Here is a 25,794-nt window from a genome sequence, read left to right on the forward strand (position 1 = left end):
TATGAAGATCAAATAAATGTTTTCAGAAAAAAAATCAACTTAATTTGTACATATATCAGTACCTCTTATAATTGTACTAAAGAACTTTTCAGCATTGCTATTCTTTCTCTATCAGAACTCAGAAAAATAAATGCTTATAATTTTTTTAAAAGCTAAAGAAAAATAAATCCAACTTTTTAATAATCAAATAAAAAATTAAATTGTTCATTCTCAGATGTATATAATGAACACATCATATAACCGTAGTGGAAAACTTCAGGTTTGGGGAAAGATTAACAACGATGAAAATAAAACAATCTGCACTTGCCAACTCTCAGTGTCAGCTATAACAGGATTTGAAAACCCAACTGCTTGAGGTGTTGTTTATTCAAGTGAGGAAGCATAATGTAGCATTAAGATTCAAGTTGGAGATCTGGATTTTAGACCCAGGTCCACCATTTACTTGCTGTCTGACCTTAAAGAATTTATTTAACCTTTCTAATCCCCAATCTCTTCACCTGTAAAATGGGAAAAATAATACCTAACTCTTCAGACTGCTGTAAGGATTAATCGAAGTTATGCAAGTAAAGGGTTTGTAACAGTCACTGGCATGTGACAAGTGCTCAAGTCTGCTAATATAATTTGTGATTAGAATCTATGGATTGTTGAAAACATGCCAGTAACTAATGTTCTGTTACTTTTATTATTTCCCGTATTAAAAGTATTTCTACATAGGTACAATGGGTCAGGTGGCTTTGTGGTTTTTCAAGGCTATGTAGGGTCAAGTGCAGTGCCTCACACCTGTAATCCCAGCACTTTGGAAGGCTGAGGCAGGCAGATCACCTAGGGCCAGGAGTTCAAGACCAGCCTGGCCAACATGGTGAAACCTTATCTCTACTCAAAATACAAAAATTAGCTGGGCATGGTGGCAGGCACCTATAATCCCAGCTACTCAGGAGGCTGAGGCACGAGAATCGCTTGAACCTGGGAGGCAGAGGTTGCAGTGAGCCAAGGTTGCGCCACCGCACTCCAGCCTGCATGAGAGCGAGACCCTGTCTAAAATAAAATAAATAAAATAAAGGCAATGTGAAGTTAACTCTTAACTTCTAGTCACAAATACATACTAAGGATGTCTGTTGGTCTACAACCGTGGCTTTTAAACTTGTGTGAGCATCAGAATCCCCTGGAAGACTTGTTAAAGCACAGACTACCAGTCACTACCCCCAGAGTTTCTGATTCAACAGGTCTGGATGGGGCCCATTTCTACCAAGTGCCAGGTCAACCTAATGCTGCTGGTCCAGAGGACCACTGGCAGGGATCAGCAAACTTTTTTGTTGTTGGTAAAGAGCCAGCTAGTAAATATTTTAGACTTTACGAGCCATACAGTCTTTTGTACTTCAATGTCATTTCATTTCAATGGAATCTCATACTTCAATTATGTTGTTGCACAATGGTAGCCACTGACATTACATAAACCAAAGGTTGTGGCTGTGTTCCAGTGAAAGTTTATATACAAAAATAGGAATCCTGCCCAACCTTCACTAACCCCTGTTCTAGAACACAAGTTTAGGTTACAAAGCAGCCTGAATTTTTCAGATCATAACAGCTGATAATAAATCTCATTAAACAACTCCCGGATAGATATCAGCAAACTACAGCCTCTGGGACAAACCCTGGCCACTGCCTTGTACAGCTATGAACTAAGAGTGTTGGATTTTTTTTTTAAGCCGTGTCTGAAAACTGCCACACACAAAAAATTAATAAAAAAAAAAAAAAATGTGCTTTTTGGCCAGGCATGGTGGCTCACGCCTGTAATCCCAGCACTTTGGGAAGCCAAGGCAGTAGGATCACCTGAGGTCAGGAGTTTGAGACCAGCCTGGCCAACACGGTAAAACCCCGTCTCTACTAAAAATACAAAAATTTGCCACGCACCTGTAGTCCCAGCTACTTGGGAGGCTAAGGCAGGAGAATCGCTTGAACCTGGCATGCTGAGTTTGCAGTGAGTTGAGATCACACCACTGCACTCCAGCCTGGGCAACAGAGTGAAACTGTGTCTCAAAAAAAATAATAATAAAATAAAATAAGTTTTAAAAATGTGGTTTTTATATTTCTAAATGGCTGAGAAAAAAATCCAAATAATATTTCTAGACATGTAACAATGAATTACATGAAATCCACATTTCCATATCCATAAATGAAGTTACTGAAATACAGCCACATCCAGGTATTTACAAATTGTCTACAGCTGCTTTCAGCACTACAATGACAGTTGAGTAGCTGCAGACTTGAGGCACATACATGATAATTTCAAACAAGAACTACAATTCATTATACAGGATTTTATGGAGTTTTCTTTTTTAGGTTTAATTATATTCTCATACAGATGGCCTGCAAAAATAAAATTCTTAAATGAAATATCCAGCTTTTTCTTTCCTTGGCACATATTAAAGAAAAAGTAAAAACTCAGACCAGTAATATGTACAATTCCTCAGAGGATGTACTTATAAACACAATAACTGACATCACTGTGAGCACACTACTTACCAAAAAGTATCCTAGAAACTTAACCTAAATATAATAGGTAATCCTCACAAATATCTTGAAAAATCTATCTCCATGTGACAAAGAAACGAAGGCAAAGAGAAGCAGGGTAATTTGTCCGGGTTCACATGGCTTCTAAGTGTTAGTGTTGATTGCAACTCAGAAACCAAGTAGGTTTCATGACTCTACTATACTGAAGCACATTTAGTTATGGATAATTAATTTTACCAAAAGAGAAAATATTTGATCCATAATATCAGGAATCATACACATATAGCCAAGAATGCCACTATCAAACTAAAATAATGGTTCATAAATGTGTACAATGACTTAAGAGCTAAGAGGGCCTTATCTTATAGACATATTGGGTTCATCATTTACAATATAGGTTAGTGCATTAAGTAATTACTCAAAGAGCTCTGAAAGGGAGACTTCACATTCAAAAAGCAACTTAGGCAGCTAAAATACAGTACCATATATTTCCTTTTATTTATTAATTTTTTTTTTTTTTTTTTTTGAAATGGAGTCTCGCTCTGTCACCCAGGCTGGAGTGCAGTGGCATCAGCTCACTGCAACCTCTGCCTCCCGGATTCAAGCAATTCTCCCTGCCTCAGCCTCTCAAGTAGATGGAATTACAGGCGCTCACCACCATGCCCAGCTATTTTTTGTGTTTTTATTTTTATTTTTATTTATTTTTATTTTTTTTTTTTTTTGAGACGGAGTCTTGCTCTGTTGCTAGGCTGGAGTGCAGTGGCACGAACTCAGCTCACTGCAGCCTCTGCCTCCCAGGCTGAAGCAATTCTCCTGCCTCAGCCTCTCAGATAGTTGGGACTACAGGAGCGCACCACCACGCCCAGCTAAATTTGTATTTTTTTTTTAGTTGAGATGGGGTTTCACCATGTTGGCCAGGATGGTCTCCATCTCTTGACCTCATGATCCGCCCGCCTCAGCCTCCCAATGTGATGGGATTATAGGCGTGAGCCACCGCGCCTAGCCTTTTATGTTTTTAGTAAAGATGGGGTTTCATCATGTTGGCCAGGCTGGTCTCGAACTCATGACCTCAAGTGATCCGCCCGCCTCAGCCTCCCAAAGTGCTAGGATTACAGGCATGAGCCACCGTGCCCTGCCTCCTTTTATTTTAAAAAAAGATTAACTAAAATTTCAAGATATTCTATACCAAAATTTTATCTAAAAATAACAACATCTTTGAGAAAGCACTCTAATTTGAGACAGAAGCAGTTAGAAAATCAAAAACTTTCATGAATTACCTTCCTAGGAGAAATGTCACAAAAGAGAATGCCAAGTTTATGAAGATGATGTAATCCACTAATCAGGTCAATTCCAAATTCTCTCACAACATCTTCTGGGAGGTTTTCATCTTGAGCAATAACTGTTTTTAAGGAACCACCTGCAAGAGGTTGATTAAAATCACCCATTTCAACCCCCTACCATCACAGAGTGCCCCTGAGAGGTTCCATGCTGACAGATACGAACATTAAAAAATGATCAAGACAGTAAACGCTGACAGCCTGGTCAAGGAACACACATGTGAGTAAATACAGTGGCCCGAGCACTGCAACAGAAGTCTATGCCCAAGCACCAGAGACAGATTCAGCAAAGTGCCTGCTCCCTATGGATGAATGGTGAGAAGCAAGCAGGTAAGATGAAAGGATAATAACCCTAACAGCTATAAATACTAATGGTAAATACCCCAAAACTGTGCACTTAAATCACATTATGCAAAGTATAGTATCGTTTACTGTCGTGCAGTCAGGTCACGTTCTGCAAAGTACTGCATGGCAAAAAAGACTATGCCTTTCCTTAACAGATAATCACAACCCTTAGCACGCGCCATTGATGAAATAAAAGGCCAAAGTCAGGCACATTGAGAATCCCATTGCTATATTCTTCCAAGGTCCCAGTTACTTCTCTACCATCTAAGTGCCAGAAATAAACTTTTTTTAAAAGGGTCAAGATTACAACAGCCAATCCATCAACAGATGAATGGATAAAGAAAATATGATACATATACACAATGGAGTACTATTCAGCCATAAAAAAGAGATTTTGTCATTTGCAACAACACGGTTGCAACTGGAGGTCATTATGTTAAGTGAAATAAGCCAGGCACAGAAAGACAAACATCGCATGTCCTCACTCATTTGTGGAAGCTGAAAATTAAAACAATTGGAATCATGGAGATAGAGAACAGAAGAATGGCTACCAGAGGTTGGGAAGGATAGTGGGGAGGTGGTGGGGGAGTGGGGATGGTTAATGGGTACAAATAAATAGTAAGAATGAATAAAAACTAGTATTTGATAGTACAACAAGTAGCTAAAGTCAATAATAAACTGTACATTTTAAAATAACTAAAAGAATATAATTGGATTGTAACACAAAGGATAAATGCTTGAGGAAATGGATACCCCATTTACCCTGATGTGCTTATTACACACTGCATGCCTGTACCAACTATCTCATGTACCCCATAAATATTAATACACACACCTACTATATACCTACAAAAATTAAATATTAATACAACAGCCAAATTCAGTAAAAGTAAAGTCTCTGCTGGCATTGAAAAGTTGAATATGAATTACTATGATGAAGGGAAGAGGTATTTGGGGTTTTATTTTGTTTTGGTGGGTGACGTGCAGTTACAAACGTAGGCATGTTTTACAGTTAGGATATTACATCTGGTCAGAGATCAGAAACAACAGCTGAAGCAAAAAACTAATTCTAGGACTGTGTCTTGATAACCTTGTCCATGTGTACATCCATGGAAGTAATCAACCATAATCCTGTCCTATTGATTCAGAAAAATAAAATCAAATAAGTTATTAATCCAAATTACTTCTTTAAGTTTTATAAATTCTGTGTCAATATAAGTTAGATGCACAAAGCTAGTAATAATTATATCAATATTCAATTATCCTTTATTGTTACTCAATGTATAAACAGAAGTACATTAACAGTAATACCTATTAATAGTTAATAGTAGTACTTAGCAGTGGTTATTACATTTTTTCCCTGTTAAAAATTTTGAAACTAAAAGCCCAGATAATATGTATTTAGTCACCTTTCTCCCTGTATATGGTCCTAGAAAGCTATATGAAGCAATAGCTATAACTTGTTATCTCTAATTATTTGTTGGTTCATCTTTGTACTTTTTCACATTGCTTAAAATTTTATGAGGTACAGTATGCTTTTCATAAAAACAAAAAGATACTTTATAAATTTATTAGCTAATTAATAGCTAGTCAACTTAAAATGTTTTTATTTATTGGGAAAACGTTTTTGATAAATTAATCATCACTTAAAAACACTTCTAAATTTTTATGTATATAATAACATAACAATACACGAAAGTAAATCCAACCCGGAATTGAATTTACATAACTCTTCTTTTTCCCAAATGTCTTTGCTCTTCACCCTTCCCTAATATCCACAGAGCAATAGATTTTCAAGTTAACATAGTAAATAACATCAAAAGTAACAAAACTTAACAGCATGTTTTTTTTCAATACTATATTCATAGCACTTTTTACATACTCTTTCTTACCTGTGCAGAGTTCCACCACTAGCCAGAGGTGGTTGCTTGTTTCATACCATTCATGAAAAGTTACAATATTCTCGTGTTTTATTTCATGGGTGAGACGGACCTATAAAAACACAGAGCAATCACTCTAAAAAGAAATTCCTAAAACTCTTACATCTACTGAGAAAAACCTAAATATACAATTGGTAAATGGATAAGAAAATGGTGACATTTATTTGGTGGAATTCTATACAGACATTAGAAATCATGGTTATGAGGACTAGTTACACAGAAAAACATTAACTTAAAAATAAACTTTTCTGGCGGTGCAAGATGGCTCACACCTGTAACAATCCCAGCACTTTGGGAGGCCGAGGTGGGTTGGATCACTTGAGGTCAGGAGTACAAGAGCAGCCTGACCAACATGGTGAAACCCCGTCTCTACTAAAAATATAAAAATTAGCAGGGCGTGGTGGCACGCGCCTGAAATTAGAGCTACTCAGGAGACTAAGGCAGGAGAATTGCTTGAACTCAGGAGGCAGAAGTTGCAGGGTGCTGAGACTGCGCCACTGCACTCCAGCCTGGGTGACAGAGCAAGACTCCATCTCTCAATAAATAAATAAATAAATTTTTTTAAACTTGTGTAATACTCTTATGTGTGTCTGTGTAAGTACAAATTTGCAAAAGAATTATTTATAGAAAAACGACCAGAGGATATTCACCAACATAGCTACCGTTATTGGTGAAACTGCTGGCGTTTTTTAATTCTACTTTTCTCTCATTTTCTATTGGCTACACTAAGACACACTACTTTTATGGCCAAGAAAGAAAGAAACAATTTTAAAGGGAAAAAATTTTCTGCTAAGTAAACATAACCTAACTACTCAATAACACAATAGTTCACTAAGTTGTATTATCAACTGACAAAATATCGTCAACATTAAAATGTATACTTAATTTTACAACATAGAGGAACGAGTGTTATGTTAATTGAAAAGGGCAAGAAACAAACTTATACCATGACTAAACCATTAAAGAACAAACTCAAAAACTAGAAGGAAACAAAGCAAGACATGAGCAATGATTACCCTTTTTTTTTTTTTTTTTTTTTTGAGGAGGAGTCTCGCTCTGTCACCCAGGCTGGAGTACAGTGGTGCAATCTCAAGCTCACTGCACCCTCTGCCTCCCAGGTTCAAGCAATTCCCTGCCTCAGCCTCCCAAGTAGCTGGGATTATAGGTACACACCACCACACCCAGCTAATTTTTGTATTTTTAGTAGAGATGGGGTTTCATCATGTTGGCCAGGCTGGTCTTGAACTCCTGACCTCAAGTGATCCACCCGCCTTGGCCTCCCAAAGTGCTGGGAATACAGGCATGAGCCACTGTGCCTGGTCAAGCAATGCTTATCGGTAGGTGATAGGACAATTATCCTTTTTTTCTTCTATTCATTTTTCCCTATTGTCCAAGTTTCTACAGTGAACTTGTATTATTTTTATAATATTTAAAAGAACTCTCAGAAGGATTCTACAATCTACTTTTTAAAATATTCCTGGTCATGCCTGTAATCCCAACACTTTAGGAGGCCAAGGCAGGAGGACCACTTGAGCCAGGGGGGTCCCCAACTCCTCGGCCATGGACCAGTCCAGGTCCATGGCCTGTTAGGAACCAGGCCAGACAGCAGCAGGTGAGCAGTCAGCAAGCAAGCATTACCGCTTGAGCTCGCCTCCTGTCAGATCAGCAGTGGCATTAGATTCTCACAAAAGCACAAACCCTATTGTGAACTGCGCATAGGAGGGATCTAGGCTGCGCACTCCTTATGAGAATCTAATGCCTGATGATCTGAGGTGGAACATTTCATCCCGAAACCATCCCCACCCCATGGAAAAACTGTCTTCCACAAAACCAGTCCCTGGTGTCAAAATAAGTTGGGTACCGGTGCCAGTTTTTGGTTTTGTTTTTTTTTTAATAAACATAGAAATTGACACTTCTAGTCTTAAAGCTTGAAACTTACACCTGTTTTATTTGAGCTCCTTCCTCAGGAAAGGACCCCCAAGCCTCTCAAAAAGTATCAAAGATCTGAACCTCACCAGATCACCACATCCAGACATGAAGCGCCAGGCCCCTCATTCATCATGACTGCTTCCTTTCACCTCCAGAGGTCTGTTTTCCCACACATTGCTACGTTTCTTTCCTGTTATATGAACCCCTAATTTTAGTCAGTCAGGGAGATTGGATTTGAGACTGAGCTCCCACCTCCTTAGCTGCAGCACCTGATTAAAGCCTTCTTCCCTGGCAATACGTGTCACCTCAGTGATTGGTTTTCTGAGTGGAAAACAGCAGGACGTAGACCAAACCTCTGGTGTTTCAGTAACAGTTTTAACACAAGCCTGGACAATATAGTAAGACCTCATCTCCACTAAAAAAAAAATTTTTTAATTAGCCAGGCATGGTGATGCATACCTGTAATGCTACTCAGGACACTGAGGCAGGAGGATAGCTGGAGCCCAGGAGTTCAAGGCTGCAGTGAACTGTGTTGCACCACTGCACTCCAGCCTGGGCAAGACAGCAAGACCCCACCTCCAAAAAAAAATAAAAATAGAAACATTCTTACTTATTTTCTATTCAATAAATATAAAAAATAAAATAAAGATACCCTCAGTGAATCCTAATGTCATCAATTCACCCTATTGCAAAAGGAATCTTTACAATAAACACATTGATCTTAAAAATGTACACTTCTGTTATGGATCATAAGAATACTTGTGCATAAAAAACAAATGATAAAGATGCAAAAGCCTATCTGTTAAAAAATACTAAGTTGTTTCGGAGGTTTTGCTTTCGCCTTTTAAAATTCCACTAAATATGAAAAATAAGACCACAAAAATGTGTGCATTACTAGCAAACCATCAAGATCCAAAATTGCTGACAACTACCAAAGTGCTTTCAATCCTGTTCTTAACCTTTTTTTTTTTTTTTTTTTGAAACAAGGTCTCACTCTATACCCAGGCTGGAGCACAGTGGCACAATCATGGCTCACTGCAGCCTTCATCTACTGGGCTCAAGGGATCCTCCTCCTCTCTCAGCCTCCAGAGTAGTGGGGACCACAGGCTTGCACCACTACATTCGGCTGACTTTTTTGATTTTTTGTAGAGACAAGGTCTCACTTTGTTGCCCAAGTTGGTCTTGAACTCCTGGGTTCAAACGATCCTCCCAACTCAGCCTCCCAAAGTGCTGGGATTACAGGCATGAGTCACTGTGCCCAGCTTGAAAAAAAAAAACAAAACTTTTTTTTTAAAGTCACATCCAAACTCTACTACCACTTAACACAAACAAATGAGCCCATATATACAGAGCTCCCCATTTAAAAAATGAAACACTCTGTGAACAACTAGGTGGGCTCATACCGTAGCACAATTAGAGGAAAATGGATCCACATAACTTAGACGACAGAGGAGTTAAAAAGCAAAAAGCAGAGCGACCAAGAGAAAATTTAAGGAGCAACTTGTAAGAAACTACAAAACTAAAATTAAAAAATTAGCCAGGCACGGTGGCACATGCCTGTGGTCCCAGCTACTAGGGAGGCTGCGGCAGGAGGATCCATTGAGCCCGGGAAGTCAAGGCACAGTGAGCCGTGATCACATCACTGCACTCCAGCCTGAGTGACAGAGTGAGACTCTGTCTCAAAAAAAAAAAAAAAAGAGAAAGAAACTGTAAAACTAATAAGCCACCAAAGAATAAGGAAGACCACCTGGTGACCATGTTTAAGGACTCCCACTGATTCAGGCACAGGAAGGGGGAGGTCCTGATGAAAAATAAAGGGAGCATGGCAATTCCAACAGAATCACCAACAGAATCTGGGCCCCAGCAATTCCTTCCAGCACTCCTCATCATTCAACATACGCCCCACGCCTACTCTTCCAAATGCTGGGCCAAACTGCCTCTCAAAGTCCTGCCCTCCACCTTCACCTCAACCACCTATCCACGGTTACTCCACAGACCTGCAGTGTTCAATGTGGGAGCGATGTGCCACACAGGGCTACTCAGAACTCGAAAAGTGGCTTGTCTGAACTGGGATGTGCTACAGATGTGAAATACACACAGTATTCTGAAGACTTCATACCAAAAAATAATAATATCTCAATAATAGTTTTTACCAGCCAGGTGCAGTGGCTAACACCTGTAAACCCAACACTTTGGGAGGCCAAGGTGGGCGTATGACTTGAGGTCAGAAGTTTAAGACCAGCCTGGCCAACATGATGAAACCCTATCTCTATAAAAAATACAAAAATTAGGCAGGCATGGTGGTGCATGCCTGAAATTCCAGGAACTCAGGGGGCTGAGGCAGCAGAATCACTTGAACCCAGAAGGCAGAGGTTGCAGTGAGCCTAGATCACGCCATTGCACTCCAGCCTGGGTGGCAGATTAAGACTTCATCTCAAAAAAATAAATAAATAGGCCGGGCGCAGTGGTTCACGCCTGTAATGCCAGCACTTTGGGAGGCCAAGGCGGGCGGATCACCTGAGGTCAGGAGTTCAAAACCAGCCTGACCAACATGGAGAAACCCCATCTCTACTAAAACTACAAAATTAGCTGGGCATGGAGGCGCATGCCTGTAACCCCAGCTACTCAGGAGGCTGAGGCAGGAGAATCGCTTGAACCCGGGAGGTGAGGCTGCAGTGAGCCAAGATGGTGCCATTGCACTCCAGTCTGGGCAACAAGAGTGAAACTCCATCTCAAAAAATAAATTAATTAATTTCATTAAATTAAATAAATAAATAAATAGTTTTAACCAATTATATGTTGAAGTGATCATACATTGTGTATACTGGCTTTAGAAATATATTACCAAAGTTAGGCTGGGCACGGTGGCTCAGGCCTGTAATCCCAGCACTTTGGGAGGCCGAGGCGGGTGGATCACGAGGTAAGGAGATCGAGACCATCCTGACTAATATGGTGAAACCCCATCTCTACTAAAAATACAAAAAATTAGCCGGGCATGGTGGTGGGCACCTGTAGTCCCAGCTACTCGGGAAGCTGAGGCAGCAGAATGGCGTGAACCCAGCAGGCGGAGCTTGCAGTGAGCCAAGATCATGCCACCGCACTCCAGCCTGGGCGACAGAGCGAGACTCGGTCTCAAAAAAAAAAAAAAAAAAGAAAGAAAGAAATATATTACCAAAGTTAATTTCACCCATTTGTTTTTCATTTTTCAATGTGGCTACTAAAAAATTCAAAATTAGATTTGTGGCCCCCATTATATTTGTATTAGATGGTGTTGCTAGACTTTTACTAAAACTGCATTACCACCAAAATCTCTGTTACACATCCTAGCCTGTGACCATATACACGCACTTTCCAGCTCGCTCCCACAACCATTCCAATTCTGGTTAAACTCAACCAACCCTCCACATACTCTGCAGCTACTCAAGCAGGTAAAGCAGAAACAAACCATGCTGCCTGATTTACTTTAAATTTATGATCACAAATCTCAAATGGCCCAAGACAACCTGCTCTTCAAGTGACCATTCACACCTCCTCTTTCCTCTCCTTCCTACCTCCTAACTGATGACTTTGCTTATTTCAGGGAAGATAGAACCAAACAGAAGAGAACTTTCTCAGGCTCCTGGCATGGAATCCACCAACTTGCATCTTGTACCATACCCTGCCTTACCTCAACTATCCATGCTCCTTCCAAAAGCCAAAACCTCCCCTTGTCTACATGATCCCAACCCCCCTCAAACTTCACTTACATTATACAACTGTCTCCTCGCCACATTATGCTGAGTATTTTTCCCTTGCTAATAGACCATTTCCATCAGCATACAAACATGCTGAAATTATTATCCTTATGGAAAAGCTGCTAGCTGCTTACCTAAATCTTTAATAACAGAATTCCTCTATGACAGAACAGCCTTGTGCCTGTCCAGAAAAAGATTTCCGCCCCTCCTGCCCAGAAAGGGGACACCAACAAGATGTTAACAGGGTCAGTAGCTCAGGTTTCCTGGAAAACACTTAATGGGGTTTATTCAACGTAACCCCGTGGCACCCCCTTTCTTCCCCTTCCTCCCTGGAAAGCTGACATGATAACTAAAGTGACAGTGGCCATCCAGCAACTGTGAAATGGCCTTGCACATAAGCCAAGTTCAATAAGGATAGCAGAGAAGAATGACAGGGAACTGATGACATGGTAGAATCAGTTTGCAAGTGCAGTTTCCTTTACATGAGAGAAAATAAACCACCTGCTTTAAGACGTGTAATTTCACGGGAGGATGAGGCAGGAGAATTGCCTGAATCCAAGAGGTGGAGGTTACAGTGAGCTGAAATCATGCCACTGTACTCCAGTCTGGGCTACAGAGTGAGATCCTGTCTAAAAAAACATGTAATTTCAGATGTCAGGAGTCAGAAGTAACTCCTGATAATTCTTTCCATCTCAACCTCCTGTCTCCATCCAGTTATCATCCCATTTCTCTGCTCCTTGATACAGCAAAACTCCTTAAGGATGGCCTCTACCTTCTCCCACTCCCTCTTTTTATAAGAAGTGTACTTATTTATTTTTGTAGAGATAGGGTCTTGCTATGTTGCCCAGGCTGGTTTCAAACTCCTGGCCTCAAGCAATCCTCCCACCTCAGCCTCCCAAAACACCAGGATTACAGGAATGAGCCAGTAAGCCCGGCTCACTCCCCCTTAAACATATTTCAGTTCCAGCTTTCATCCCCACCACTTTCTGAAACCACTCTCTTCAAGGTTATCAGTGGCCTCTCCATTGCCAAATCCTCAGTCCTCACCTTATTAGCAGCATCTCACACAAGTGGTTTCTCTCATCACCATATACCATTGACTTTATTTGACCTCTATGACATCCCATGATTTGGCCAATATTTTTAGTTACAGAGAACGGAATATATTCTGGCTAACAAAAGGACTTCTAAGGGGCCTACATAATTCCAGAATTGATTATGGAAAGTTCCTGAAACAGAATCTAGGCTCAATTTCTGGAAAGAATTCCCAAAACCACATCATAAAACTGAGCCGCCAGAGGACCACTGGCCCCTGTCTCCATCAGAACATTAAGGAATCAAGACTCTGCCATCACAGCTATCACAGCTGTCAGCACCAAAGTGCTGCCTCTGCCACCAGTAGGAAGCCACCACATCCAAACCATACTGCCTCTGCCTCAAGATGTGCCGGCAAATGGATGCCTTGGGGCCTTTACCACTTACATCAGTTTGGAATCCAAATGTCCTTCTAGTGCATCTAATTAATTTAATCACAATCCCACCTAGAACTCTGGCTGCAAAGAGTCTGGGAATTGCAGTTTGTAGCTCCCCAGAGCCTGAGGAACAGGAGAACATGCCAGAATGGGTGATAAGCAAACCAATTCACAGTTACCCACACTCTCCAGCTCCCCTCTCTCACTGGATGCTCCCTTTCACTCTCCTTTGCTGGGTCCTCCTTCTCCTTACACTTGCTAAATGTTGCAATGAAGGTCCTCAGTCCTCTCCTATCTTCCCTCACGTTGGCCTAATGTCTATATGCTGATGACATATAAATTTGACATATAAAGATACACAGCATTTCCATCCCTCCAGAAAGCACTTTGTGCCCATTTCCAGATGTCTTCCTTAAATTTACATCTCCACCCTGATGAACCGCCTAAACTGCAGACTCAAAGACCCAGTGTCTTCCAGTGGGCACCCAAAATTAAAATGCCCGAATCCATTCTTTTCCTAGTCTTTTTTCCCTCAGTGTTATCACCATCCTTCTAGTCATGTAGGCCAAAACCCTAGGATAATCATTGACTTCTCTTTCACACCTCATACCCAATCCATGACCAAAAACGATCATCTGTACTTTAAATATGTATTCAGACTCTTCATTCATAGAAAGTCAAAACTAGCAAAATTAATCTGTGGAGTTAGAAGTCAAGATCATGATTACCCTTGAGTGGGAAGAAAGAGACGGGCAGGGGGCGGGAAGGGCATCTAAACTACTGCTCATGTTATTTCTTGATTGTGTCCTGGTTACATGGGTGTATTTATTTTATGAAAATTTAAGCATACAATTATGGTTTGTATACTCTCCTGTATGTATATTTTACTTCAATAAAAAGATTCACTCAAAATGGAATGCATTTTAGTAATAAAGGAATAACTACAATACTTGCAATAACACAGGTGAATCTCAAAAACATCTTAAGGAAAAGAAGTGTGACACAAAAAAGTACATACCATAGGAACCCATTTACTTGAGGTTCAAGAACAGGCAAAATAATCTACAATGATAGAAGTAAGAACAATGCTGGGGGCAGTGTTGAAGATGACATCTGGAGAGGGCAGGAGGCACTTTCTGGAGGAATAGACAGACTGTTTCTTGATTTGGATATTACATGACTGCATACATTTGTTAAAAGTCATTGAACTACACACTACACTACTCGGGTGTGCCTTAAGACCCCAAAGATCCCCTAATCACACTAACGCCTGCACTAAATATTCCTTATTCTCTTGGAATCCAGTACATTTCCCAATAGTACTTGTTCTACTTGGAAAGGCATCAGTTTACCAACGTAGTGAAATTTTCCCTGGGGTTGTGCTATCCACCCTTATATCCAGCATTTGTGGTGTGTGTCACAAGTTGTATTCTCATGGTGAGATAGTTTCTCTGTTGTGATCAGGTTTCCATGTTGCGGTCAAAGGGCCAAGAGATTTAATTGGGTTAAGTTTTACAGGAGAGGGTGGCATTTGTTCTGGATCCTGATAAGCCTAAAAAGTATCACAAAGCTTCTTGTCTGAAAATTTCTCCCACAGTGGCCCTACTGTGGTCTTTGAAAAATCTCTATTAGTCACCCCCCTGAATTAAGCCTTTGACGGACTCCAAAATGCTATCAAAATATGATCACAGAAGGGGATGATACTTCAAGGAAAATGAATTTGTTACATTATCCAGCAGTGTCCTAAAATGAAGGAACAAGAGGGCTGGGCGCGGTGGCTCACGCCTGTAATCCCAGCACTTTGGGAGGCCGAGGCAGGAGGATCACAAGGTCGGGAGATCGAGACCATCCTGGCTAAAACGATGAAACCCCGTCTCTACTAAAAATACAAAAAATTAGCCGGGCATAGTCCCAGCTACTCGGGAGGCTCAGGCAGGAGAATGGCGTGAACCCAGGAGACGGAGCTTGCAGTGAGCCGAGATTGTGCCACTGCACTCCAGCCCGGGCGACAGAGTGAGACAGGTAAATTATGACACCTGAAAGTGTGGTTATGAAAAGGTCAAAAGCAAGGGAAAGTACTGAGGAGGACTCTCAACGCGACAGCTGAGAACAGCCAGTGGGGAGCATGATGGTAAATGCTATATGGAGAAGAGGAGAAAAAAGGCCATGAAGTCAAACTCTTCCTTACATGTAATTATTTTCTCAGCTTACCCTGCTGGCCTCCTCAACTGGAGAGGGGGCATTGGTACCATGATCCAACAGATCTGAACCAACTATAGATCAGGGTGATACTGACATCATAGGCAATTGTGAGAAGTGAATGCACCCAGCACACTGGCTGGAACATATTAGATATACTCAATAAATGGTAGCATATGATGAACTTCTGCAAAGGAAAAGAGTAGAAATGCTTCTGCAAGGTATGGGACACAGGAGTTTCCAAGAGCTAAGACCCCTAAAAAGCAGGGACTTGGACAACCATTTGAATGGAGTGTTTATACATGCCTTGATTCCTCTATCTCACCTTTCTTACCAGATCATAAGCTCAAAAGTACAGGATCATTTCGCCCTCTAACACAGCAGACACTCAACAATACGCTTTTGTTGTTGAAGTGAGTGAATGAATCTTGGAAAAAAGAGAGGCTTCCCCAGGCTCTATAAATCAGGAATAAGGCAAACAGAAAACAGTGGCCTTTCTATATCCATTAAAACTCTTGCACATGCTGAACCTGCCCTCATCCTTCTTTCCCACACGTGACCCCACATCCCTCTTCTCAACTCTCTTCCAGTTCTGGGTATTTCCCTCTCCATCTATGTGTTCTCTATGTATTTCTTGTTCCATTAGTGACTATGACATAAGAGACATCATGAAAGAATATTTAAGCCAGGCGCAGTGGCTCATACCTGTAATCCCGGCATTTCGGGAGGTCGAGGTGGGCGATCACTTGAGGTCAGGAGTTTGAGGGCAGCCTGGCCAACATGGTGAAACCCCATCTCTACTAAAAATACAAAGATTCACTGGGCATGGTAATGTGCACCTGTAATCCCAGCAACTCAGGAGGCTGGGGCAGGAGAATCGCTTGAACGGGGGAGGCAGAGGTTGCAGTGAGCCAAGATTGCACCACTGCACTCCAGCCTGGACGAAAGAGTCTGGACTCTGTCTCAAAAAAAAGAAAGAGTGTTTATTAAGTGTCAGGCACTATGCTAAATATCTTATTATCTTAGTAAAAGCTAGATATGTCAACAAAATGCAAGCAAATTGAATTCAGCAGTATATTAAAAGGATTATGCACGATAACCAAGTGGGTTTATTCCTGGAAAACAAAAGATGGTTGAACATACGAAAATGTAATATACCACATTATGAAGGGGAAAAAAACGCATGATCATCTCAATTAATACAGAAAACGCACTTGGCAAAATTCAACAACCTTTAAAAAAAAAAAAAAACTCCAAAAGCTAGGAATAGAAGGAAACTATCTCAACATAATAAAAGTCATATATGAAAAACCCAAAGCAAACAACATACTCAATGGTGAAAGAGTAAAGCTTTCCCTCTAACATTAAGAAGTAGGCAAGAATGTCTGCTTTCTCCACTTCTAGTCAAGAAGGTATAAAAAGTCCTAGCCAGAGCAATTACACAAGAAAAAAAAAGGCATCCAAATTGGAAAGGAAAAAAGTAAAATTAACTCTGTTTGCAAATGATGTGATTGATTTTATATGTAGAAAACCCTAAGGCCAGGCGTGGTGGTTCAGGCCCGTAATCCCAGCACTTTTGGAGGCCGAGGTGGGCGAATCACCTGAGGTCAGGAGTTCGAGACCAGCCTGGCCAACATGGTGAAACCCCGTCTCTACTAAAAATACAAAAAAATTAGCCAGGCGTGGTGGCAGGCACCTGAAATCGCAGCTACTCGGGAGGCTGAGGCAGGAGAATCGTTTGAACCTGGGAGGCAAAGGTTGCAGTGTACCAAGATCACACCACTGAACTCCTGCCTGGATAGACTTTGAGACTCTGTCACACACTCACACACACACACACACACACACACACACACACACACACACACACACACAAAGTAAAGTTTCCATAAGATAAACTGTCAAAACAAAAACAAATTTTGCAAAGTAAAATACAAAGTCCAGGTCCAACACTTAAAGATTAGCGGAATTTCTTTTTTTTTTTTTTTTGAGACAGCGTTTCACTCTTGTTGCCCAGGCTGGAGCGCAATGACATGATCTCAGCTCACTGCAACCTCTGCCTTCCAGGTTCATGCGATTCTCCTGCCTCAGCCTCCCAAGTAGCTGGGATTACAGATGCCCACCACCACACCTGGCTAATTTTTATATTTTTAGTAGAGACAGGGTTTCACCATGTTGGCCAGGCTGGTCTCAAACTCCTGACCTCAAGTGATCTGCCCCCTCCTCGGCCTCTCAAAGTGCTGGGATTACAAGTGTGAGCCACCACACCTGCCTTTTTTTTTTCTTTCTTTCTTTTGAGACAGTGTCTCTGTCGCCCAGGCGGGAGTGCAGTGGCATGATCGCGGCTCACTGCAACCTCGACCTCCAGGGCTGAAGCAATCCTCCTGTCTCAGCCTCCCAAGTAGCTGAGAGTAAAGCACACACCACTATGCCTGGCTAATTTTTCTATTTTTTCTAGAGACAAGGTTTCACCATGTTGCCCAGGCTGGTCCTGAACTTCTGGGCTCAAGTGATCTACCCACCTTGGTCTCTCAAAGTGCTGGGATTATAGGCATGAGCCACCGCACCTGGCACGGTCTGATGAGTTTTGATTGATGCAGGTACTGGCAAAACTCTATTTTTATTTATTTATTTTTTTTTTGAGACAAGGTCTCAGTCTGTCACTCAGGTTGGAGCACAGTGGCACAATCATGGCTCACTGCGACCCCTGCCATCCAGGCTCAAACAATCCTCCCACCTCAGCTTCCCAAGCAGCTGGGACCTCAGGTGCATGCCACCACCCCCGGCTAATTTTTGAGACAGAGTCTCGCCTTGTTGCCCAGGCTGGAGTGCAGTGGTGCAATCTTGGCTCACTGCAACCTCCACCTCCTGAGTTCAAGTGATTCTCCTGCCTCAGCCTCCCAAGTAGCTGTGACTACAGGCATGTGCCACCACGCCCGGCTGATTTTTTTGTATTTTTAGTAGAGACAGGGTTTCACCGTGTTGGACAGGCTGGTCTTGAACTCCAGGCCTCAAGTGATCCGCCCACCTCAGCCTCCAAAAGTACTGGGATTACAGACATGAGCCACCGCGCCTGGCCCACTCCCGGCTAATTTTTGTATCTTTTGCAGGGACACATTTTCACCATGTTGCCCAGGCTGGTCTCAAACTCCTGAGCTCAAGCAATTCGCCTGCCTCGGTCTCTCCAAGTGCTGGGATTACAGGTGTGAGCCACAATGTCCAGGGGGAATTTCTATACATTAACAAATGTACAATCGAAAAAGGAAATCAAGAAAACAACTTCATTTATAATAGCAGCAAAAAGAATAAAACACATAGGAATTAACCAAACAGGTGGAAAGACTTACACAACAAAAACTACAAAAAACTTCTGAAAGAAATTTTTAAAAGACATAAATAGGCTGGGCACGGTGGCTCACACCTGTAATCCCAGCACTTTGGGAGGCCGAAGCGGGCGGATCACAAGGTCAGGAGATGGAGACCATCCTGGCTAACACGGTGAAACCTCATCTCTACTAAAAATACAAAAAATTAGCTGGGCATGGTGGCGGGCGCCTGTAGTCCCAGCTACTCAAGAGGCTGAGGCAGGAGAATGGCGTGAACCCCGGGAGGCGGAGCTTACAGTAAGCCGAGATTGTGTCACTACACTCCAGCCTGGAGGACAGAGCGAGACTTCGTCTCAAAAAAAAAAAAAAAAAAAGACACAAATAAGTGGGAAAATATCACGTTTATGAATTAGAAGGCAATTTTCAGATATTAACATTCAAATACTACCCAAAATCAATCTACCCAAAGCAATGTATGCATTCAATGCAATTCTTATCAAAATCCCAACAACTATTTTTGTGGGACTAGAAAAATCTATCCGAAAATTCATATAGAATCTCAAGGTATGTCAAACGGCCAAAACAATCTTAAAAGAAAAAAAAAAAAAAAGCTGGAAAACACACACTTCCTGATTCCAAAGCTTACTACAAAGCTACAATAATAAAAACAGTATAGTACTGGCATAAAGATGGAAATATAGACCAACAGTATAGAATAAGGAGCCCAGAAATAAACCCTCACACATATGGTCAAATGACTTCCAATAAGTATTCCAAAACTATTCAATGAGGAAAGGGCAGTCTTTTCAACAAATGGTGCTGAGAAAACTGGATATCCACATGTAAAAGAGAGAAGTTGGACCTTTACTGTTGTGGTCTGAATGTGTCCCTCTAAAATTCACATTGAAACCTAATGTCCACTGTGGTGGTATTAGGAGGTGGAACCTTTAGGAGGCGATTAGGTCATCAGGGCTCTGCCCTCATAAATAAAATTAGTGTCCTTAGAATACAGCCATAAGGGGGCCTGTTTTCCTCTTCTGCCATGTGGGAACACATAAAAGGCACCATCTTTGAGAAACAGAGCAAGCCCTTACAAGACACCAAAACTGCTGGCACCTTAATCCTGGACTTCCCAGCCCCAAGAACTGTGACCAATAAATTTCTGTTATTTATAAGCTATCCAGTCTAAGGTATTTTGTCTTAGCAGCCCAAACAGAGACATTTACCGAACACCACATAGAAAATTTAACTCAAAATGAGTCAAATATCACTGAGGTAAAAATACATAACTCTCAGAAGAACAAATAGGACAAAAGCTTCATGACACTGGGCTTGGCAATGATTTTTGGATATTTGCATAAGACACCAAAGACACAGATAACACAAAAAAAGACAAATGTGACTCTGCAAAAATTTTAAACTTTAGTACATCAAAAGGCACTATCAACAAAGTGAAAAGGCAACCTATAGAATATGAAAATATATTTGCATATCATATATCTGATAACAGATTAATATCTAGAATATATAGAGAAGTCATAAAACTCAGCAAGAAAACAACCAACCAGATTAGAGAATGGGCAGAGGACTCACAGAAATGGACAAAAAGTATAGACATTTCTCCAAAGGAGATATACAAATTGTCTATAAGCATATGAAAAGATGCTGCTCAGCATCACTAGTCATTAGGGAAATGCAAATCAAAACAACAATGAGATACCACCTCACACCCATTAGGATGGTTACTGTCAAAAAAAAGACAAAAAGTACTGATAAGGATGCAGAGAAACCGAACCCTTGTGCACTGATGGTCTGGAATGTGAAGATGGCAGAGCTGCTGAGGAAAACAGTATGGCAAGTCTTAAAATAATTAAAAATAGAATTACCATAGGACCAGCAATTCCACTTCTGAGTATATACACAAAATAAAGCAAGATCTCAAAGAGATATTTGTATCCACATATTCATAGCACCATTGTTCACAATAGTTAAAACACGGAAGCAACTTGTGTCCACTGTTACATAAATAAGCAAAATGCGCTTTATATATGTACAATGAAATATGATTCAGTCTTAAAAAGGAGGAAATTCTAACACATGCTACAACGTGGATAAACCTTGAGGACATTACACTGGGTGAAATAAGCCAGACAAAAATGCTGTATGATACCATTTATAAAGAGTAGTCAAAACCACAGAGACAAAAAGTAGAATGATAGTTGCCAAAAGCTGGAGAAGGAGAAATGAAGAATTACAGTTTAATGGGTACAGAGCTTCAGTTTTACAAGATGAAAACAGTTATGGGGATAGATGGAGGTGATAGTTGCACAGCAATATGAATGTACTTATTATCCCTGAACTGTACAATTAAAAATCACTAAGGTGCAAATTTGTTATATTGTATTTTACTACTATATACATATATATACACACATATATATACACATACATATATATACACATATATACATATATACACATATATATACATATATATATATATATTTTTTTTTTTTTTTGAGATGGAGTCCCACTCTGTCACCCAGGCTGGGGTGCAATGGCGTGATCCCGGCTTACTGCAACCTCTGCCTCCTGGGTTCAAGCGGTTCTCCTGCCTCAGCCTCCTGAGTAGCTGGAATTACAGGTGTGCACTACCACGCCCAGCTAATTTTAGTATTTTTAGTAGAGACGGGGTTTCACCATGTTGGTCAGGCTGGTCTAGAACCCAAAGTGCTGGGATTACAGGTGTGAGCCACCACACCCAGCTTAAAAATATATATATATATTTTAAGCTAGGTATGGTCCAAGAAGCCTACTCTATAAAGTGACACAGCTATTTCAAACCAAGTCATTATCACCCAGTGTCCTTCCTTGACAGTAAATTGCAGAGGTGGGGGGAACCTGCTTGTTTCCTAAATACACCAAATTCAAAAAGTAAATTATCTAATATAGAATATAGTTTCCAGGCTGGGCTCAGTGGCTCCTGCCTGTAATCCCAACACTTCGGGAGGCTGAGGCAGGCAGACTGCTTGAGCTCAGGAGTTCGAGACCAGCCTGGGCAACATAGCCAAACCCCGACTCCATGAAAAATACAAAAAATTGGCCGGGCGCGGTGGCTCACACCTGTAATCCCAGCACTTTGGGAGGCCAAGGTGGGCGGATCACAAGGTCAGGAGATCGAGACCATCCTGGCTAACACAGTGAAACCCCGTCTTTACTAAAAATACAAAAATTAGCTGGGTGTGGTGGCGGGCACCACTACAGCTACTCGGGAGGCTGAAGCAGGAGAATGGCGTGAACCCGGGAGGCAGAGTGCAGTGAAGCTGAGACCGTGCCACTGCACTCTAGCCTGGGCGACAGAGCGAGACTCCGTTTTAAAAAAAAAAAAAAAAGAAAAAGAAAAATACAAAAAATTAGCCAGGCGTGGTGGTATGTGCCTGTAGTCCCAGCTACTCTGGAGACTGAGGTGGGAGGATCATCTGAGCCCAGGAAGTTGAGGCTGTAGTGAGCCCAGTGCACTCCAGTCTGGGCAACAGAGAGAGACCCTGTTTCTAAGGGAAAGAAAAAAAAAAAAGAGTATAGTTTCCCCAATTTATAACCACCCCCAAAAAAAAGAAACAAAAAAGAAAATTAAGTTAGTCATTACTTGGATATGTTTATTACTCATTATTCAGGACTCTTGGCACTGAACAGATGAAGGTCATCCATTCCAGACTGAAAATGTGGCATTTGATATATCAAATTAAATGACTACTGTGAAAATGCTACCCCCTTCTACCTATTGTAGCTCTCTCTTTCCCCATGCCAATGGAAATACACTGACTTACCCAGTTGGTTATTTCAGGCCTTTTGCACTTATCAGTACAAAGAACGGCTACAAAATTGATTGTTCCCTTCCGCCGCCCTTTATAGACAATAGTCTTGCTTCCTCTTCCGATCTCCTCATACAGAATAAAGTTTTCCATCTCTGGGCCGACTTCTCACATACGATAGAATAACAGCATCTCTAGCTCCTAAAAAGTAAACAAAAATGACATTGATAAATGCAAGTTAGTTGCATAATTAATTAGCCTAGGATAATTAGCCTAGGATATTATATGTGTAAAAAATCTAGCAAATCGACAAATTCAGAAAATTCACTTACAAATGTTAAATACTAATGCTGATATTTTTGCAGGATGAACGAAACTACGGGGCAAATAAATAAAACTTCACAGCCGGCGCGGTGGCTCACGCCTGTAATCCCAGCACTTTGGGAGGCCGAGGCAGGGGGATCACCTGAGGTCAGGAGTTTGAGACCAGCCTGGCCAACATGGTGAACCCTGTCTCTACTAAAAATACAAAAATTGGCCAGGTGTTGTGATGCGCGCCTGTAATCCCAGCTACGCGGGAGGCTGAGGCAGGGGAATCGCTTGAACCCGGGAGGCGGAGGCTGCAGTGAGCCGAGATCGCACCACTGCACTCCAACCAGGGCGACAAGGAGAGACTCCAACTCAAAAATCAATAAATATTCACAAACCAATATTCAAGTTCCCATCAACAAGATGTTTTAAAAACACAGTGGCTGCCCGTGCCTCTAGGGCGGGTAGATATCCCGGCATTCCGTGCGGTCGGCCCTTCAGCCGCTGCCGCCATTGGAGACCAGCAGCCATGGCTCTGCGCGACCCTGTGGCCGTGGGCCTCGATGAGGGCCACAGAGTTACCAAAAATGGGAGCAAGCCTGGCCCAGCCACCGCCAAAGTGGGCAACTGACCAAGCACACCAAGTTCGTGCGGGACATTATCCCAAAGATGTATGGCTTTACTCCCTACGAGCTGGCGCGCCATGGAGTTGCTCAAGGTTTCCAAGGACAAACGGCCCTCAAGTTCATCAAGAAGAGAGTGGGGGACACGTCCGCACCAAGATGAAGAGAGAAGAGCTAAGCAACGCCCTGCCCGCCATGAAGAAAGTGGCCACAAAGAAGGACTGAGGCCCCATACCCTATCCATAAAACCTTCACAGAAAAAAAAAAAAAAAAAAAGTGAAAATAACAGCTATTTCGAAAAACGGTAACAAAATCAGGGTATGAATTAGATTTTATCCAATGTGTCTCCATATCTTACTTTCTCCGTTACAATGGAAACCTGGTACAAGGGAAAACAACATCTGCACAGTGGGATAATATATATGAGGCAGGAGAACAGGGTCTGGAGGCAGGGAACCTAAGGTTGTTTCACACTGACTTCCTGTAACTAAATTGAAAGGAAAATCCTAACTTTCCACGCCTAAGTAACAAAAGGACCAGAGGCTATTCCCTTTGCAAATCCCCCACCTTTTCTATGCAGCAGATGGGAAATTAACTGACCGCAACCAATCAGACTGACTGGGGCGTAGTCTTGGTTTGCAACTTTGTAACTTCACCTTAGCATCTGACTGGTTGCAGAGAATGGAATGAACGAATGAATGAAATGGAATCAATGAAATTGGCTGACTGCAACCAATAGACCGATTGCAGGCCACCACTTGATTTACTGGAGGTGAGCGTGAAGAGGAAAGTGGGAAACCTCTAGGGGGTATTTGGACCGGGTATCTGTATCCCTGCCCTCCAGTGCTGCTCAGGTGGCTCCCACACTGTGGAGTGTACTTTCGTTTTCAATAAATCCCTGCTTTCATGCTTTTGTTGCTTCATTCTTTCCTTGCTTTGCTGGGCATTTTGTCCAATTCTTTGCTCAAAATGCCAAGAACCTGGACAACTTGCGGTCAAGACCCTCTACTGGTCTTGACTGGTATGCCCCACCTAAACCTTATAAATTTTGAGAAGCAAAAGAGAAACATATGCCCCACCTAGACCTTATTAATTATGAGAAGTAAAAGAGAAAACAAGTGAAAATACAGTATAAACAAATATGGAATGATATTTCTATGTAATCCCTAGACTGCAGGAGTCAATCCAAATATCATTAATACTACTGGCTCATAGGCCAAATTGGGTGTGCTGCCTGCTTTTGTAAATAAAGTTTAATTGGAACATAGCCACACCCATTCATTTATATATTGCTTATGGCTGCTTTCAAACTGCTATATATTGCCTATGACAGAGTTGACTCTACAGCCTGCACAAACCCTAAAATATTTACTATTTGTCCCTTTATTAAAAAAAGTTTGCCAACCCCTGCTCTAAATCAAGTGATGTTGTTGTTGTTTTAACCAAGGACTTCATCCTTCACCTAAGGTATAAGTAGTTAAATGAGTTCGTTTTCTTGGCCAACATAACTCTTTAGTTTTCATAAGTAAATAAGGACTTGATATAAACTCTTATCAGACTACATCTTATTTAGAATTTCAGTTAAAGTGGAATTAGTCATAAACAATATATGACAATTTAATCTAAGTAATTCATTAAAATCATTCTTTCAGGCTGGGTGCAGTGGCTCACGCCTGTAATCCCAGCACTTTGGGAGGCCGAGGTGGGCTGATCGCCTGAGGTCAGGAGTTTGAGACCAGCCTGACCAACATGGCAAAATCCTATCTCTACTAAAAATACAAAAATTAGCCAGGCATGGTGGCACACGCTTGTAATCCCAGCTACTCGGGAGGCTGAAGGTAGGAGAATCACTTGAACGCAGGAGGCAGAGGTTGCAGTGAGCTAAGATGGTGCCACTGTACTCCAGCCTGGGAGACAGAGCACCACTCAAAAAAAAAAAAAAATCAATCTTTCATAACCTGGCATCTCTTTGGAAAGATATGTTAGACTATATTAAACCTTCCAGAAATTCACAACATATCTACATATCAAAACAGCACATTGGCCAGGCACGGTTGCTCGCACCTATAATCTCACCCCTTTGGGAGGCCAAGACAAAAGAACTGCTTGAGCCCAGGAGATTGAGGCTGCAGTGAGCTACAACTGCACCATGGTACTCCAGCCTGGACAACAGGGTGAGACCATGTCTCAGAAAAAAAAAAAAAAAATTAAAAATTAAAAAAGCACATTGGGCTGAACTCAGTAGCTCATGCCTGTA

The 25,794-nt window shown here is 41.5% G+C and overlaps 1 protein-coding gene and 1 pseudogene across 9 annotated transcripts in view; one reads left to right on the forward strand and one right to left on the reverse strand.

The window, feature by feature from the left end:
* The window catches only part of ULK4 (unc-51 like kinase 4), a 721,105-nt gene that overhangs the window by 690,647 nt on the left and 4,664 nt on the right, over window positions 1-25,794 (reverse strand). For all 9 annotated transcript variants that reach the window (XM_055109707.2, XM_055109709.2, XM_034956180.3 and 6 more), the window contains 3 exons: window positions 22,621-22,806; window positions 6,086-6,185; window positions 3,789-3,928 (listed from right to left, as the gene is read on the reverse strand). In XM_055109707.2, the coding sequence (XP_054965682.1) occupies window positions 3,789-3,928; window positions 6,086-6,185; window positions 22,621-22,758 (378 nt within the window). In that variant the 5' untranslated portion in view covers window positions 22,759-22,806. The remainder of the gene's footprint in view (window positions 1-3,788; window positions 3,929-6,085; window positions 6,186-22,620; window positions 22,807-25,794) is intronic.
* LOC117979634 (large ribosomal subunit protein eL36-like) lies at window positions 22,814-24,553 on the forward strand (annotated as a pseudogene).

Source organism: Pan paniscus, chromosome 2 (genome assembly GCF_029289425.2).
Source record: "Pan paniscus chromosome 2, NHGRI_mPanPan1-v2.0_pri, whole genome shotgun sequence".
Classification (NCBI taxonomy): domain Eukaryota; kingdom Metazoa; phylum Chordata; class Mammalia; order Primates; family Hominidae; genus Pan; species Pan paniscus.